General features: G+C 41.6%; 3 protein-coding genes across 4 annotated transcripts in view; 2 read left to right on the forward strand and 1 right to left on the reverse strand.

Annotated features, from left to right (window-relative positions):
* Positions 1-358: 358 nt before the first annotated feature.
* On the reverse strand, positions 359-15,843 carry LOC147581067 (uncharacterized). 2 transcript variants are annotated; one of them, XM_086707370.1, is made up of 2 exons: positions 14,996-15,833; positions 359-1,208 (listed from the first exon to the last, which is right to left on the reverse strand). In XM_086707370.1, the coding sequence occupies exons 1-2, from the start codon at positions 15,387-15,389 to the stop codon at positions 1,090-1,092; spliced, it is 513 nt and encodes a 170-aa protein (XP_086563496.1). In that variant the 5' UTR covers positions 15,390-15,833; the 3' UTR covers positions 359-1,089. The 2 variants fall into 2 exon arrangements, with proteins under 2 accessions (XP_086563496.1, XP_086563497.1); XM_086707371.1 differs by lacking the exon at positions 359-1,208 and adding an exon at positions 14,489-14,627 and having other exon boundaries at positions 14,996-15,843.
* On the forward strand, positions 15,253-18,617 carry LOC147581068 (uncharacterized). The gene is made up of 2 exons (XM_086707372.1): positions 15,253-16,130; positions 18,359-18,617. The coding sequence occupies exons 1-2, from the start codon at positions 16,006-16,008 to the stop codon at positions 18,615-18,617; spliced, it is 384 nt and encodes a 127-aa protein (XP_086563498.1). The 5' UTR covers positions 15,253-16,005.
* ZNF292 (zinc finger protein 292) overlaps positions 18,473-18,765 on the forward strand; it is a 97,423-nt gene continuing 97,130 nt past the window's right edge. Inside the window, exon 1 of the mRNA XM_025925723.2 lies at positions 18,473-18,613. The gene's annotated coding sequence lies outside the window, so the exon portion shown is untranslated. The remainder of the gene's footprint in view (positions 18,614-18,765) is intronic.

The raw sequence follows: 18,765 nt of genomic DNA on the forward strand, positions 1-18,765 counted from the left end.
TAAGAATTCTTAGTGCAAAAAAAAAAAAAAATTATACAAGGAAGTGATGGTAATCAGTTATCCTTTTAAAAAGTCTTTTGCTTCCCATATAAATAGTTCAAGTGTAGGGGCATCTGGGTGGCTCAGTTGGCTATGCGTCTGACTTTGGGTCAGGTCATGATCTCACGGTCCGTGGGTTCAAGCCCCATGTAGGGCTCTGTATTGACAGCTCAGAGCCTGGAGCCTGCTTTGGATTCTGTGGCACCCTCTCTCTCTGCCACTCTCCTGCTCACACTCTGTCTGTGTCTCAAAATTAAATAAATATTTTTTTTAAAAGACTTCAAATTATGAAAGATGCAAAATACTCCAAAAGACTGAGTTCGTTATGAAACTAGTTTTTATAGTTATACCCTTATAACCTCAAATAAAAAGTACAAGGTAGTTTCTAATACTTTTGTGAGGAGCAATACATATTGATCATTTGGAAGTTAAAAAACCATGCTTTGACTTTAATATTGGAAGTTCCTTTCAACCACATTTGGTTCATTTTTAAGTCCTGGTTCTATGCATTTGACAGGAAACTCAAGCAAAAAGAAAACAAATTTCTCATGGTTCCTCCTTTCAGCTTGACTCCCCTGCTGTGTTGTGCCAGTCAGTGCTCTGCGAGAAATGATTCTTGCTTTCTAAGTGATGAACCAAAGCTGCAGACAGTTGAGTGCTTATACCTGATCTGCTACTTTCTACACTTAAAATAGGGCAGAGCACCAGAGAAGGAAATGCTGCAGCGGAATGGAGGCGACAGCAAGACTAAAGCATCCTGAAGCAAAGGGTAAAGGAGGTAGCTTCCTTCTTTCACATTATATTGTATGCATAAAATCAGTAACTCTTCCTAGAAATCAAGCCATTTATCTTTGTCACATATTAAAAAGGAATAATACACCAGAAAGCTATTCAATTGGCAGAAATATTAAATAAGAAAGAAACATTAGCTCCATATCAATATTCCTCTATTGACTTAAGGGTAAATTATTCCTAGGGTGCCTGGGTGGCTCAGTCGTTAAGCATCCACTTCGGCTGGGGTCATGATCTCATGGTTCGTGGGTTCAAGCTTCACGTTGGGCTCTGTGCTGACAGCTCAAAGCCTGGAGCCTGCTTCGCCTGCTTCGCCTGCTTCAGATTCTGTGTCTCCCTCTCTCTCTGCTCCTCCCCCATTCGAACTCCGTGTCTCTCTGTCAAAAATAAATAAATGTTAACAAAGATTTTAAAAATGGGTAAGTTATTCCCTTAAGGGTATATTTAAACATGTAACTTAATAAACAATTCCAAGCACACTATATTTATGACATTTTATATTAATGTTATACAGAGTTAGCAATTGCTTAAAATAGTCTCTGATTTTAATTGATTATATCCTTCAGAAATTAATAGGAGCAATGATCAAGTCAAGAGATACTCAATTCGACCCAAAATTTAGAAATGCTCGTCAAAATAGGATACTATTTTTAAACTATGAAGTTGTTTTAAGAGTTTTACAAAACACAGTTCTACTAAGGATTTAGAGAAAACGGGCTCTCTTCTACTCTGTTGATGGGACTATAAGATAGTCCAACATTTTGGGAGGGCAATTTGGCAATATCTGACTAGACTGAAAGCACACATTGCTTTTGATCCAATAATTCCTTGTTGGGGAATTTATCCCATAGATATTTACTTGCTCAAATAAGTAGATACATGCACAAGGAAGGTCACTGCAGCATTTTTATAGTAATATAAAAAAGGAAATAACTTAATTGCTCATCAATGATATAAGTAGTTAAATTATCTTCATTTATACCATGGAATACCACACAAATACCACAGCAAAGAATGTTGATATGAAAAGATTTCTAAATAAACTATTGTTTTTTTAATATTTATTTTTGAGAGAGAGGGTGCACACACACAAATGCTTACATACGCTGAAGAAAATTCTTAATTATTCGAAATATAAATAAATTCTAAAATTACTTATAAGAATAAATAAACTGCTACTAAGTGCAGTGATAGACTAGAGGTCATGAATGAGGAAGATTTTTTTAAAATTCTATGCCTGTCTTTACTACTTGAAAAATATATGCAAACATGAATTATGTTTGTAATTTAAAATTTTTTTTTCAACGTTTTTTATTTATTTTTGGGACAGAGAGAGACAGAGCATGAATGGGGGAGGGTCAGAGAGAGAGGGAGACACAGAATCGGAAACAGGCTCCAGGCTCTGAGCCATCAGCCCAGAGCCCGACGCGGGGCTCGAACCCACGGATCGCGAGATGTGACCTGGCTGAAGTTGGACGTTTAACCGACTGCGCCACCCAGGCGCCCCTGTAATTTTAAAATAAACAGCACCTAATCAGTAATTATAGAACTGTTGGAACCATGGATATTTGGAATTCATAAATCAAATGTTATTTTATTTTATTGTTAAGAATTTTTTTAATGTTTACTTATTTTTGAAAGAGAGAGAGAGAGAGAGAGCACAAGCTGGGGAGGGACGGGGGGGGGGGGGGTGGACAAAGGATGTGAAACAGGCTCTGTGCTGACAGCAGACAGCCCGATGTGGTGCTTGAACTCAAGAACTGTGAAATCTGACCTGAGCCTAAGCTGAATGCTTAACCAACTGAGCAACCCAGGCACTCCCCCAGAAATCAAATTTCAAATTAAGTCTTTCTTCCCTTTCTACTTTCTCTTACATGTATTTAAAAATGCACTTTAAGGGTGCCTGGGTGGCTCAGTCAGTTGAGTGTCTAACTCTTGATTTCAGCCCAGGTCATGATCCCAGAGTCATGGGGTCAAGCCCCACGTCAGGCTCCACACTGAGTATGGAGCCTGCTTAAGATTCTTTCTCTCTCTCTCTCTAAAAGCATAAAATAAAATAAATAAATAAAATAATAAGTATGCATTTTATCTGAGATGCCTGGCTGGCTCAGTTAGTAGAGCATGCAACTCTTGATCTTGGGTTGTAAGTTCAAGTCCACATTGGGTATAGAGATTACTTTAAAAAATTAAATAAATAAACTAATAAAAATGCATTTTATCATAACAGATAAATACAGGGAAAGTTTTGAACTCTCTTTATTCTATCCCTGCACACCCCTGCTTTGTTTTTTTTTTTTTTTAAGACTTTTTTGAGTAATCTCTACACTAAACACGGGGCTTGAACTTCCAACTCTGAGATCAAGAGTTACAGTCTCCACCAACTGAGCCATCCAGACACCCCTGTACACCCCTGCTTATAGAGCTGTTAAGAAGTAATAAAGTTCTGGGGCACCTGGGTGACTCAGTTGGTTAAGTACCCAAATCTTGATTTTGGCTCAGGTCATGATCCCAGGGTTGTGGAATTGAGCCCTGTGTCGGGCTTCAGGTTCATCACGGAGTTGGCTTCAGTCTCTCTCTCCCTCTGCTCCTCTCCCTAGCTCGCACTGTCCCTCTTCAAAAAAAAAAAAAGTAATAAAGTTCTTCTCAACAAGTAACCTCACTAGAGAATGCTTAAGAAACGTGTTGAAAAATGCACATTTGTTGAAAGCACAACAATTATGTGCCAAATTGAACTAAGGGCTTAGGATTCAAATGATTCACAAAACAAAGGCTTTGGGTAATCAGAATGATCAGAACAAATTATGAAGGTTGGCCATAAGTTTTTAAAAAGTGCTTTGTGCCCATTGGTGGGTGAAGGTAGAAGGAGGATGTTTAGGCATTTTTTACAAAATTGGTAGAGGTGCCTGGCTGGCTCAATTGGTGGAGCATGCAACTCTTGATCTTGGGGTCTTGAGTTTGAGACCCATGTTGGGTGTAGAGTTTACTTAAGAAAGAATTGGTGGGGCACCTGGGTGGCTTGGTCCGTTAAGTGTCTGACTCTTGATTTTGGCTCAGGTCATGACCTCATGGTTCATGAGATTGAGCCCCACAGCAGGCTCTGCACTGACAGCGTGGAGCCTGATTGGTATTCTATCTCTCCCTCTCTCTCTGCCTCTCTCGCACATTGTCTCTCTCAAAACAAATAAACATTTTTTAAAAATTGGTGCACAGGCCATGAGTTGGAGGAAAGGAAGAAAAGGTAGAAGTAGATAAACATAGGTCTAGAACTGTATGATCTGAAGGCCCTTGAAATTATAGCTAGAAATGTAGGTTTCCAGGGCCCAGCCCCAGTCTATTGAATCAGACTGTCTAGAAGTGTAGTCTGGGAATCTGCATAGAAATTACATTGTCCAAATGATCTTTACCACACTGAAGTTTGAAAGCTTTTCTCTCAGAGAATTCAGATACTGAAGAATAGGTCCTACCTGGACCCAGAAATAATCTCCTTGCATTTATTTTCCCTTTAGATTTCTAGGAAGATAGTGAGGGCTCCTATTAAGCAGTGCACTGAATATTAGCTGGTAAACTCACAGTGAAGAAATTGCAAAAAGAACCAGTCATGTTAAGAAAACAATTGGATTGGAAATTTAGAATCTCTCAAGAAGGCAATAAAAAAAATCAATATTGTGACAAAATGTAAGAGCAAAGACAAAATTAAATGAGACCTACAGCACAGATTAAGTTTGTGAAAGAGAAGGCTAGAGCCCACATATTTGCAGTTCATCCATTAAGTTGTAACAGCTCAGTAGATACCTTGTGTTCTTTTGATTCTACTTGAGTTATAACTTTGACTATAGACAATTTTATTGTTAAAGTATAGATCCCCCAAATATTTGAAAGACAGTTGTAAATAAGCTCCTACGTTTGGAGAGCATCTGTTCTCCCTGCAGAGTCTAGGACATTTTAGATAATGAGGGTAAGTATAAATCCATATCCCATATGGCTATAAAGTATAAACTGAATTGAGTTTAATTCAATGGGCATTTATCGACAACTTATTGTGCCAAAGGGTATTAGAGAACAGGGGCTGAATGTAAAACACAATCCCTACCCTCAAAGGGCTTACAGCCTCTTGACCAAGGTTCATCTATATATTAACTGTAATAAAAAGCAAAATGACAGATTCCAAACCAAATACAGTAAGGTAGCAAATCAAAGCTATAGAAGTTTTGAAGAGTTGCTACTTCTGTATGGGAAGGGCAGATAAGGGAAAGCAGAACAAATGAGTGAAATCTGCTCTCATGACAGATGTTATGCCTAGACTTCAGCAGACCAAGGAAGACCAAGCAGACCAAGCAGACCAAGAAAGGCTTCACAGAGGAGGTCTGCTTAGAGAGGAACTCAAGAGGATAGGGATGTGGGGAGAGAAATAGTAAGAGAACAATTTTGGAAAGGTTATGACAGAGGGTAAGTGTTTAGTGGGACCAAACCTGCCCAGTATATGAATACAATACTAAATACTCAAATTGATATTCATTGAATGATTGTTGTTGTTATATTGAATAATGTCTGTAAGAATCACAGAAATCAGCAAAACTACTTTTTTTTCTTTTTTCTTTAAAGTTTATTTATTTATTTTGAGAGAGAGTGAGAGAGAGAGAGAGCAAGGGAGGGGCAGAGAGAAAGGGAGAAAGAGAGAGTGCCAAGCAGGCTCTGTGCTCACAGCACAATCGAAGTGCTCAATCTCACGAGCTATGAGATACGACCTAAGCAGAGATCAAGAGTTACATGCTGAACCAATTGAGCCACCCAGGTATCCCTAAAATCAGCAAGACTTTTTAAAGCAAACCTTAAAGTTGACGTCCTAAAATGGGAAGAGGGACCTGAGCATTTCCAAGTTCATCACACTTTGACAGTCCTATTTTTAAAAATTCAGATACTTATGGGTGAAATTGCTGAAGAGCATTACAAGGCACAAAGTTGTAATGGTAAAATAAATAAGTCATAGAAATGAACAGTGTAGCACAGGGAATACAGTCTATAATATTGTGATAACATTGTATGGTGACACAAGGTGACCACACTTACTGGAATGAGCACTGAGTAATGTATACAATTGTTTAATCAACATGTTGTACCCATGAAAGTAATGTAACACTGTATCTTAATTATACTTCAATAAAAGAAAGCATTAAAAAAAATCCAGATGCCTGAAAGGGAACAGAATTTGCCACCCCCAAAATGTGTCTCCTTAGCATGAAGATTATTTTAAACTGGTTATTCTTACAAACTGGTTAAGAAACAGCAGACATAGGTAAAGCTCTGAAAATTGAGTACAAGTTACTCTTTTGTAAGAGACATTGATATTTACAAAGGAAATCTCTGTAAGGGTGTCTCCCACTCTGTGCCAGGAAGAGGGGAATGACTCAATCATTGGAGAAGACTAGGACTTAAATCTGCATAACAACCACACCTGCTTTGCTGTGCTTTCCTGGTAACCTCCCATAACATACTCCCCACGACCAACATCTTTTGTCTTTAGCTGAAGATGACACTTAAGGTGATGGCTTTGGCCATTTCGGAGAGTTACACACTTTTCCAGGGTCTCTCCCTTGTATACAGGAAGTATATAGCAGGGAGCAAGAAGCCTTGCCTGTGGAGGCCACTTCTAGGCAACAGGTTCAAGCAATGAAAACCTGAGTAAGGTAAAAGGGCCCACAACGATCAGTGGGCTGCATGCAAACAGGCTCATTAGACAAACCACCTTGAACTAGCCATAGGCTCTAGCTGACCAATGGGTTGCTGACAACCAGGCACAGGTACCAAAAAAGGAAAATTCTATACAGTTCTGTACCTCCTCACCTTCCTCCCTTAACTACAGCACCTCACCACTGCCTCCTGGCAGACAGTCTCTCCTTTACTGTCCCTCCCTTGCAGTGTATTCAATAAACCTCTTTCTTGTATGTTTTGCTTTGTGTGAATTCTTTCACCTCCTGTGCTGCCAGTCTCCACCCAATCAGATCACCCCACATTGTCCCCTCAGATTTGAATCTGGACTCAGATTCAAATGGACATAAGACAGATTAACAGGAAAAAATCAAATTTAGTAGGCGTATGCATAGGGAATTCACATAGACATGGAAATTCCAAAGACAGGTAAAATGGGCATACACATCGTTCTGAACTAAGGAAAAGAGGGTAGGGGTCTGGGACTTCCAAGGAAGAAATGCACTCCACAGGGTGATAGGAACAGCAAGCAGATGCCTGGTAATTAGATGTTTGCCGTGCCATACAGATGGGTCACTCAGATGGAGTTTATATGTGCTAACAATTCTTATTCGGAAAGACCCCCAATTTAGATTCTTCTTTGTGGTTAAGGGAGGGATAAAAGTTTCTCTTGAGCCCACCGGGTCTCAAGTGCCTTCAGCTCAACATAATCCACATGTCAAAGTGGCACATTTGGGGAGGGGACTGTCCTGAACCCCTTCATATACATGTAATTAAACTTTATTTTTTGGGCACCTGGGTGGCTCAGTCAGTTGAGCATCAGACTTCAGCTCAGGTCATGGTCTCAAAGCTCGTGAGTTCGAGCCCCATTTTTGGGGTCTGTGCTGACAGCTCAGCGCCTGTATCCTGCTTCAGAGACTGTGTTTCCCTCTCTGTCTGTCCCTCCTCCACTCACTCTCTGTCTCTCAAAAGTGAATAAACATTAAAAATATATATATTTTTAAAAACTTTATTTTTCTCCTGTTAATCTGTTGTGTATCAATTTAATGATTAGGCCAGCCAAGGAACCTAGAGAGTAAGAAGGGAAAACTTTTCCAACCCTACAGTTTTGACAATACAGGTGGGACTATCACTCTGGCAGGAGACTGCTTGTTCTGGGACCGCTGCAGCTGAGAGATTCTGGGACTTCTGACAAAAAGCTGGCAGAAGGTAAGAATTTTTACCATGTCAGTCTCCTGATTTCTGCCTCCAGGGTCTGGTGGAAGCAAAAGTGATGAGTCTTTTTTTTTTTTTTTTTCCCCTGCTTTTCTAAATTTAGATTAGCAGGAGAAAATATTTGCAGGACTAATTCCTTAGGTATAGTGACTCTGGTAAAGATTTGTTTTGAGTACTCTTAGTTTTTATTGATCCTTTTCCTCCCAGAGATAGTCAATGTTTTTCTTCGTTCCTGTCTGTTGCATCGTTTGTCATAGAGAAGAAAAGCATAAGGTGGAACACAGGCAGAGAGGCATTCCTCTAAACCTGCTGTTTGATCTGGCCTCAGACTGGGAGTTCATGGTTCTCTACCAGACCAGACAAGTTTAGATAAACTTGGCCGTAGTAGTTAATGTGTGCATGAGGTATAAAGGTTGTTGTTAAGGGACATCTTGGAAGCCAAAGCCACTATATCAGTGGACACAAATAGAACACTGAAGAGCTGTTCAAGTACTTGGCACCTAACCCAAAGACTCCCCTGTTAGGATAAGTTGGTCACAGAACAGGTTAGATTGACATTAGGTTACCCACCAACCCCAAGACAATTTCTGTGCAATGAGGGACCACACAGTCCCTCTAAGGTATTAGTTTGACTCCAAGAGATGCAAGGCTTAAAGTTGTTAATGTGCATATAAGAAAAACTGGATGAGGCTTTCCTTTGGTCTTCTTCTATGTCTTGGGTGCTTGACTTTGTGACCAGAGAGAATATTCTCATTGCCAACCATAAGATGCATTGGCAGACAGCAGAATAGGCTGTGGATCCAAAAAGAGAGGGAGTCATGGGAACCTCTGGTTTATGGCCAGATGGTCAGAAGTATAGATAACAACCTGGACTTACAATTGGCATCAACATTCTCTTTGTCCAACACTCAGTTCTCAAGGCAGTTGGTTATTAGGGGTCCTGGTCCATAAGGGACCTTGGTTGTCTCAATCTCTGTTGTCTTGTTAGTGCTGGAAAAGCTTCACTCCAGTAGTTCCTTACCAGTGTCACAGATCAGTGGGTCTGTGACTGGAGGCATCTCATATTCTCCTGGGAAACCGGATACACTTCACTACACAATTCTTACTGCTTGTGCCAACGAAGTCTGCTTTCTGAGGCTATCTCTGGGAGTGAACTTTCTGAATCTTGTGAGGGCTGTATCTTTTGCACTTTCCTTTGGGGATGCCTCTTGTGTCCATGGTTAAGCCATAAAAAGGTTTGTCGTTTTGAGTCACTATTGAGATTAAAATAAGTTCCTACTCATTAATGGTCAGATGATGAATCCTTTTAACTGGACAAATTTCTACATGTAATTTTTTTTTCCTAAAGAGTTCTCATCCTTAACAATTGTCTTATTGCTACCTATGGAAAGACGAAATTGAAAAGCAGATACAAAGGATGATGGCTAGCCTCAGAGACTCCCTTAATAGGATGGAAGAACAGAAATTGAACAAAGCATAAAAATTAGAGCCCACATCAAATGTAAATTCTCCTTCTCTACTCTTAAACACCCCTTTATCCCCACCTCCCTGTCCCTGACCTTCCAGAAGATATTTGTATCTCTGTGACCCTAGTCTAGCCCCCCTCTCAAAATCTAGCCCCAGTGCCCCAGCAAATTCCCTCAGATACCAAAACTCCTCTACCATCCCCAGAAAATCCCTTAAATACCCAGCTGCCTATTTTGACTCACGTTTCTTTAAGAGATTTATGGAGAGCACTCTAGCCTGATTTCCAGCCCCAGTGATAAGGGAGTGTGGGGGCAAGCTGAGGGCAAAATACAGGCTGGCAGACCACCCCCCCCCCCCAGGTGGAATATGTGTGATATTCCTCAGACACTCTTGGCTACCCAAGAACAAAGGAAAGGGGTTTAAGTATTTGCCATGGTAGTGTGAGAAACTAAGGTAAATGAAAAATTAAGTTCCCTTACTGCTTATAGCCTACTGTCAAGTCCTTGAAACTGGCAGAGTGACCTCCCTCTAGGAGCTCAGCGGACTGAAGGATGACACTTTGCTAGGGGCAAAAGAAAATCTTGGCTTAACATTATCCTGACCCCCCCCCCCCAGGAACCTGTAAGTCTACTTTAACATATAAAAATTCTTTTGGAAACTTAGTTTATCTCAACTGCCCCAAGATATATGCTGGCAATCATACTCCAAGCTTATGGCCTCCTGATATACATCTGAAGGGTCTCATGACTGAGGTTTTATTAAATAGTAGTAAATGGCATTTCCCTAGCAACAGTTAGCCCCTCAAGGTCCTGGAGGCCTTGCTTCCAAAATACCTTAGAGACTTACTCTATTCCTGACCCCCCCACCCCCAAACCTGAGGGTATATAATGTTACCCTCACAACCACAGTGCAACTCTTCCTGCCCATGGGGTCTTGTCCCCATGCTTTAATAAAAATCACATTTTGCACCAAAGATGTTTTCAAGAATTTTTTCTTGGCTGTGGGCTCTGGACCCCACCATTACCCCAAAAACTTCATCACTAGGGTATATATGTTACTCATGTAAACATTAAAAGTCAGGAAGTGAATTTAGCAGAAGCACCTGAGACTGGTGGTAGAAACTTTGCTGTTTCTTACAATCCCTCCTACTTTCCAGGGCTCTGTAGTCACACTGTGCCAACTTCAAGCCTTCCTATACAATGTTTTTTGTGGATGTATCCTGGACCTCCACCGCAAAAAATTCATGTCCCCTGGACAGTAACAGATCTTTTAAATTATAAAGCCCTTTACCTCCACTTTCAGAAGACTCTACAAAATTTAGAGAGGAGTTGGAAAGATTACTGGTCATTCATAAGCCCACTCACAGGGACCTAGATTGGCTCTTAAGAAGTGTTCTTCCCTCTCAAGATTATACTATAGTTATCAGACAAGCCAGATGGCCCTTTGGGGGGAACTCCCCCCACCCAAAAGAAACAGATGACCAGAATCTCTTCCAGACCCTCCTACAAATGACCAGGAAATAGTTCAGCTGGAGGCTGATAAGGGCTTGAGAGGAGTAATATTAGAGGCTTTCCCTCTAAAGTGAATTGGTCAAAGGTTGAATTATGCATTCAGAAAAGAAGAGCATCCAAAGGCCTTTGTTAAATGCTTTAGGCAGACTTTTAATTTATTTTTTAATGTTTATTTATTTTTGAGAGAGAGAGAGAGAGAGAGAGAGAGAGAGAAAGCACACAAGCAGGGTAGGGACAGAGAGAGAAAGAGAGAATCTCAAGCAGGCTCCACACTGTCAGCACAGAGCCGGATGCAGGGACTGAACTCACAAACCATGAGATCATGATCTGAGCCTAAATCAAGAGTCAGACACCTAACAACTGAGCCACTGAGGTGCCCCTATGCAAACTTTTTAGACATAATACATTAAACCCTGAAGTTCTACAACACAGAAAATTTTAAATTCCCATTCTATTTGTAATGGAAGTCTTCCGGATATAAAGAAACAAATTGAAAATAATTTAATTGGATGGGTAGGTCAGATCCTTGATATTCAGGCTGCAATCCAGTTCTTTAAAGGAATTGGAAACAATGGTCTTTGTGTTGCAAATCTCTACAAAGCCAGAAATGTGGTTCTAAAAGCAATTCAAAGCTTACCATCCTCACCAATCCCCAAACCCCTATTCATCTTAAAATGCTTGTAGGTATTTTAAAAGATCAGGAAATTGAATACACAAATGTCTTGCACTTAAGGAAAGGAAACATTTTAAATAGTATTAATGTAGGGGTGTCTGGCTGGCTCAGTTGGTAGAGCATGTGACTCTTGATCTCAGGGTCATTAGTTCAAGCCCCACGTTGAGCATAGAGCCTACTTAAACAAAACAAAACAAATAGTAATTAACATAACCCTCTGATAATAGGCAAATACACCCTCAAAACTCCCATTGTATAGGCAGGCCAGGTCCAAGGACCTGAAGGACCAGCCACAAGGGTCCTTGGCTAGATGAAGGATAGAAATCAAACTCCAACCAGCAAAAAGTGAGCCCAGAGTTTACTGATGATATATGAAGAGAGAGCAAAGACAGATGGAGAGTCTGGAAGACTCAGAAAGGAAAAGGAGAACACGTCTCATTTTTTTTGCTTGGGGTCTGGAGTTTGTAGTGAGGACAGTCGTCCTCTGTACGTGTCCTCTCAGGCATCCAGGAATGGGTGTGGAGCAAGGACAAGTGTTCAGGTGTCCTCCATAAGTCACTTATGCCCTAAAACCAAGGGTTTTGGTGTCAAAGTGTCTGGAATTAGTGATCTTGGAAAATGTACATGACAACCTTGCCTGGTCACTCCTTAGGTGTTACCCATTGTGCTAGAAGTCTCCAAAAAAATCCTTAACTCTGTGACCTTTATAAGGAGGACGTACATTATAGTGGGGGTGCAAGAATGATTCTAGCAAGAATAGAAGCAGGAAAAGGAGCAAAGAAAAAAATATATGTTGTTTTTTTTTCATGGAGTCCCTTCAGTTTCTCTCTCTCACCATCTTTGAGAAAACTTGGATAATTTCTCTGTGACTTTGTATTGTAGATTTTCTACCTCCATCTTCTCTGGGACCCAAGAGCCATTATTTGAAATGCAAACTTAAGGAAAGGTTTCTTATCATAAGAAAAAGACAGAAGGGTAGGTATTTAGAAAGTGGACTAATAAAAAAATCTTAAATGTATTCTTCACAAATATATTAGAAAAAGCTAAGTAGGTAACCTTAATTTATTCCATCTGCCAGAAACAGTTTGGTCCAATTTCTTTTTTATAAACCAATGAGTTTTGCATTATTATACCCATCTCATAGTTAAAATTTTTTTTAATCTTTAAGATCTCTTTGTGTCTGTTTATGTGTGCCTATATATAGAGAGAGACATGTTATAGATGTGTGATATTTTTCTTACTAAAATTAATTTGTAGGAGAGGTCTAATTTAATTGGCTTAAAAACAAATTCTTCTAAACATAATTGTTGGGAACAAATTATTCAGATAGATGTAAGTGGGATAAGAGTTATAAACTTTTTAGCAATAATTATACCTTAAGGTATGTATACTTAAAAACAGTTTTCCAAATTTCTTGGTAACCTGAAACTTTGCTAAGTTAAAATAAACGATGAGATATTTATTGAATACCTAGATCATTTATAAATAAGAGAAAATAGTGATTGTAGAAAGATATTATGCCTCAGTTGAAACTATAAAACTTGTGTAGATACCAGATTTTAGTCCTGTTACCTCCAGTCATGTTAATTGTCTTTGAGGTTTTGGTATTTCTTGTAAACTGGATGGATCCTAAATTCTTTTAGTTTCCTCATCTAGCTATAATCTCAAAACTAACGTTTCCAGTTTTCTCCCATCCTTGGATTTGAAATCAGTGAGAACCAAAACTGTCCTTTGTCCTGAAGTCCTGCAAACTGAAGCTAGACACTGGATATAAATTTCAGAGAAATCGCTACCATAGCTCATATTTAGACAAGCTTCTTTGTGTTTGTTGCTATATGGTCCTTTCAGAAAGTTGACTGGTAGAGTGATGACTTAATCAGGAGCATTCAAAGTGCAACCCAGGAAAATCTCTCAGATGGTCACTGCCTCCCCTCACTCCATCTGAAGATGCTTCAACCCTGACATCTAGAAATCTTTCCTGGTTTACTGGCTAAGAAACTGATTTATAATTTGCTCCAATTATTAACCTTTGTTTTTCTCCCCCCACCCCCCCAAAGATATGGGCTCTTGTTAATTACCTGATTGCTTGCACAATATAGGCCTAACTTTAGGAGCCCACCTAGACTGCCTCCTGAAATAAGACAAGCGTTTAGCTGAACTGACCAATTTTCAGGACTAAGAGACAACTTCAGTGAGATGGAGCAACTCATGCCACTTGACTATGAAACTTATTTAAAGTTTCAAAGGTGAGACTGAAGGCCAGCAGTATTTGCTACCCCAAAATGTATCTCTGAGCATGTGGATTACCTTAAGCTGTTTTTTAAAAAATCTTTTAAACGTTTATTTTTGAGAGAGAGAGAGATTGCTAGCTGGGGGTGGGGGGGGGGGGTGGGGGGTGGGAAGGGAGGCAGACAGAGACACAGAATCCAAAGCAGGCTCCAGGCTCTGAGCTGTCAGCACAGAGACCCATGTGGGGCTCAAACTCACGAACTGCAAGATCATGACCTGAGCCAAAGTCAGACGCTTAACGGACTGAGCCACCCAGGCGCCCCTTAAGCTGGCTATTTTTAAGAAACAGTAGACACAGGTAAAGCTCTGAGAACTGAGTGGAAGTTACTCTTTTATAAGAAATATTTATATTTATAAGGTAAATCTCCATTTGTAAAAGTATCTCTCTCCTTCACCGTGTCTGGAAAGGGATGATTCAACCTCTAGAAACTCTTATCAATAGAAAAGACTAGGCCTTAGATTTGCACAACAACCATACCCCGGCTTGCAGTTTTCCTGGGTCTGTCTCTTGTATACAAGAGGTGTTACTAAACTTTGTTTTCTCCTGTTAATCTGTCTTTTAGCAATTTAATCACTAGCACCTAGAAGGGAAGAAGGGAAAACTTTTCTGCCCCTTCATGCCACAAAAGTAATACTTTCTGATCGATCTCCAATGAGGTAAATGAGATACAGTGATTAAAACTCAGAAATATAAGAAAAGAGACACACTTTGTAGATTTCTCTCTTTGCTTCTTTGCAGAGATACTGGGAACTAACTCAAGGATTCTCTATAGAAACAGTGTATCAAACACTTCCATGCTTCCAAGGTTTTATTTTGCTTTATTTAGTGGTTATTTTCACCTTGCTTGATTTCTAAATTTGAATAATTGAGGCTGTATTAAAAGCATTTTCTTAAAGAATTGTTGCCCTTTCTCATTCACATCTGGCTTTTTCTCCTGTGGAAAGAAAAAATTATCCAAATAGGCAATAAGAATACCCCTCCTCATTTAATTACCTGTCCATCTGGGACAACCCAAGGAATAAAATTAATCCACCTAAATGTGGGTCCTATGTGCCCGTGCGTTTGAGTCATTTCAGTATTTGGAACAGCACCTGCCCCATGTTTTCAACATGTTATTTGACTCCCTTCACTGTTGCTCTCAAGAAAAATGTCTTCCCTGTCAAAGTGCGATATGCTTTTAACTGATGCCAATAGAGCTTTAAACCAATGGTCCTTCTTTGTGTCTGTGGGCACCAACGGTGGTTCCCAGACTCTAGAGATACTTTCTATTGGACTGAACCCTCGACAGACTCCAGCCCTCACCTCTGAGTTCCAGCAGGCGGCCTGTGTGGGGCCGGCGGCCCAGCTCTTTGGAAGGGAGCGGGTTGAGCCTGCCGGAGACCAAGCAACAGTGCCCGCATCGCGGCCTCCGCAGGACAGACTGGAGCATCCCCGCTCGGTCGGTTTTCGGAGGCCCGGAGCCCCGCCGTGCCCAGGTTAGGCTCCAGCGTTTCTCTACCTGGAGGCCCCCGGCGGCCGCTGCTCCGGGGCCAGGAGGCACAACGCTCTGTGGACTTGATCTGCAGCGCTCGGTGGAAAAGCCGCCGTGGCCAATGCTAGCGCGCAGGCGGCGGGGCGGCCCCGGGACTGAGGACGCAAGCACCCCCGCGGCTGCCGGGCGGGCGAGCGGTGGGCCGCGGTCCGGGAAGCCCAGCATGGTCTCGGCCGACTGGGGACCCGCATACAGGGTCAGCGGAGCGGAGCCAGCCTTAACCTGGCTCTAGTCCTGTGGACCTTCTCGGCCGCCCTTGCCCAGGGAGGAAGCCGGGGAAGGGAAAAACAGCGACTCAAGGGCGGCGCGCTCTCTCCTCCAACTCCTGGCCTCGCGCTCTCTGCCTGCATGCTGAAGCGGGGGCCTGGCTGCGGTGGTTCTCTTGCGCCCGGCGTGGGAAGGACCTGCCGGCCTCAGCCCTAGCTATCCGTTCTCTGCAAACACCGCTCTCGCTCATCCCTAGCACGGCCCTCTGGCTCTGTTAGCTGGCACAACCCAGCTCCTTTCCTGCCCCTAGGCCCTGCTATTTCAAGAATTCTAGGGGGAAGATGTGCACCGGCAAGGTGCGGGCCAGGGCAGGCCGGGCAACTCGCGAAACGGGCAGGCACAGGCCGCCCGGATGCAGATACATCTGTCCCCTAAGGGTTTCCCCAGCTTTATTGATCGCAGAGGTGGGGTGGGGATCTATTACTGTCTCTCAGATTTACTCTGAAATAGAGTCTCTTGGGAGTGAAAGTCCATATGATTATATCATGTCCATAGCAGTCGCACTGTGTCCAAAATGGGCAGGAGCACTCACTGCGCAGACACTGGGGTCCCCAGAGAGGTGGATTCTCTCCTCCCTAGGGCTTATTCTTGTTTCTCCATGGACCGAATCTCCGAATTCCCCCAGGAACGTCTCAGTAAGTAAGTGTCAGTGTGTGTGTGTGTGTGTGTGTGTGTGTGTGTGTGTAAGGATTCCCATGAACTGACCGTTTGGTATTTAAGAACAAATGGACTTAGGTACAAATAAGTGGTGTACTTGTTGATACACATTTTCTATGGATAAGAATGAGATTTCTGGGATATCCAAACAATGTAGACCTGATAAGGGATAGTATTTCCAATCCTCATTTAATTAAAAACTTGCACTTCTGTTGACACTCTATGGACATTCTAGTTAGCACTTCAGTTAGACTTTTGTGTTCTGAGTTGAATCTACATGCATTTTCATAACAGAATACTTGTCATGTGGTATATAATACCTTTGCAGGTGACTCTCCATCACAAGCGTAAGCTTCTTCAAGGCAGGAATAGGTTTTATTCACTTTGATTTCCCCAAACCAAGCAGTGCCTGCACATAAATACTCAGTAACAAATGATTAAGTAATTACACCAATCACCCCTAGTCCTTCCATTTCCTGTAGGCTCTAAATGAAGGAATGGGGAGGTAGAGCTCAAAGATAACATGAAGGACTTAGCCATCCATGCTAAGGGGACATTTGCAAGACCTTAGTAGGGCTCAGAATCAATTTGCTAATCAAGTCTTGCTTTTAGGGCTATCCTGGGCAGGAGGAGGAAATGACCATTCTCAGACTATTTTTGTAAAATCAGTATTTGGATATATTTCTCTTTTCATGTATTTTCCTTTCTTTTCTCCCTTTTTCTTTTTATAGACTAGGTGTGGTATAAGCCATTATGCTTGAAGTTGAAAATATGCCTTGCTAACCTTTTGATATTTATCTTTGGATTTACTGATACATTTGGCTAATTTCATATTTCTTACTTTTTAAATTTTCACTGTCATCGTAAAATAATATAAATTGGAGAAATCTAATTTTGGATGTCGAAATACTTCACTTGGGAAAGTGAGCTGCAAATATTAAGATCTATTAGCTGCCTTAATTGTTGCTTTTTCAGCTATCAGTGATACTTTAAAAAATATGCCTGGTCCTTAGCCTTTGAATGTACTCCTCAGATTCTTCCAGAAGTAAATATTTGAAGAACTTGTCTGTTACTATGTAATAAGAGTATACATATGTTATACTAATATTTTAGCTGATACTGTTTTTCATAAGGGGTTCAGTTGTGTCCATTCACCTTATATAATGGCATTTAACAAAGGTTGCCACCACTGATGCTTTACAAAACATTCATTCTAGACAACATACTATCTAGAATATTGTCTGTAGCTACTAGAAAGCCCTGGAAGAGGATGCTGCACACAGAAGGGATTCATCTTATTTTGGATTCTTGTACTAGAAAAATATAGTTCACTTGGAATGATAGTGAAAAAAGTAGGTGCCTGATTAGTATTATTGTTTCTGAATTTCTGTAGACCATTCGGTTTTAAGAAAGATAAGCGTCTTGTCTAATTTTCTACTACTAACAAAATATTCATTTTATTATTCTGAACTTCAGGGTTAAGGACTTTTTTGTAGTGCCTCTTCTACTGTTTTGTTCAAGCGTCAGGTATTCATTCCTTCCAGGTTGTAAATAAAATATAGTTGAGAATGTCATGTCTATTTGCAGCATCAGAAAAAAATGCTGTTGAATTTATAATCATTCTTGATAACCTTGTTCTTTTAGCATCATCTTCCCCTCCTCCGTTGTGATTTTTAATGGAGTTATTGCTGGTTTTTTTCTTGACCTACTTTCTTTACAAAAGCTTTCATATAGAGTGTTTTCAGTGATGGTGATTTCTGTAGCGTGTAGGAAAAACTCTTAAATCATAGTGAAACGGATTAGCTGGCTATCACTTATTCTAGGAATGTTTTCGTGATTTAAAAATCGTCTGGTTACAACGTCCACAATTGCACAGAGTGAAATCTTTTAAGCTATGCTTTTCATGAATTCGCTCCGTTCTCCAGAGGGAGGATTTCAACCTCATTCTGTTCTGATCCAATTGTTATTTTTCTTTGTTGCCTCCACCCCCTAGAGAATTGTGTTTCCCGGGGAGAGGCGTTCTTGGGGCTGAAGGGGAGAGTTAGGTGGGGTGAGATTTAGTACCTTAGGCACTAGATCCCTCCTCCGCCCGCCTGGGGAGAAGTCAGAGACAATTTTGACAGTCCATAATCCCACTTTGGCTCTCACGCTTGTGGTCCATGGGTAGGTTTTACCTTCTTGCTTTTCCCCTGCCTCTGGCTTGCCTGCAGGCCAACCGCAAATGCTGCCATTGCCCCAGCCCACCCAGAGCTTTCGCTCACCCGTCCTCTTGGGGAATTAGGACATACGTCCGTAGAAGACTTCGGGGATTGGGGAAAGCCACGCCGGAATCGGGACACTCGAGAGGGCAGCCCCTCCCCAGGGTTCCCCCCCACACCCCCCGACGGTCGCAGCGCCCACGTGACCGACAGCAGGCCTCCACCGGCCCGCCCCTTTCGGCCGCAGCAGCCCACTTCCCGCTCGGGGTAAGTAAACCGCGGTTTTCCGCACCGCCCCAACCCCGCCCTCTTCCTTTTCCCTTCCCTTCACCTCCCTCGGGCTCCCTCGCGCCAATCTCCCCGCTCCCCCATCCTCCCCACCGGGCCCTTTGTACGTGCTCGGCGGCGTGCGAGCGCGC

Source organism: Puma concolor, chromosome B2, assembly GCF_028749965.1.
Source record: "Puma concolor isolate L17-30 chromosome B2, mPumCon1.1.hap2, whole genome shotgun sequence".
Classification (NCBI taxonomy): Eukaryota; Metazoa; Chordata; class Mammalia; order Carnivora; family Felidae; genus Puma; species Puma concolor.

Excerpts from the sequence above, each read along its gene's own strand:
- LOC147581067 (XM_086707370.1), bottom strand. The coding sequence starts at position 15,389 with ATGCTGGGCTTCCCGGACCGCGGCCCACCGCTCGCCCGCCCGGCAGCC. Across the intron at positions 1,209-14,995 it reads CCGCCTGCTGGAACTCAGAG|AGAGACACGGAGTTCGAATG; the intron begins GTGAGGGCTGGA and ends TATTTTTGACAG.
- LOC147581068 (XM_086707372.1), top strand. The coding sequence starts at position 16,006 with ATGGGCAGGAGCACTCACTGCGCAGACACTGGGGTCCCCAGAGAGGTG. Across the intron at positions 16,131-18,358 it reads CCCCAGGAACGTCTCAGTAA|GCCAACCGCAAATGCTGCCA; the intron begins GTAAGTGTCAGT and ends GCTTGCCTGCAG.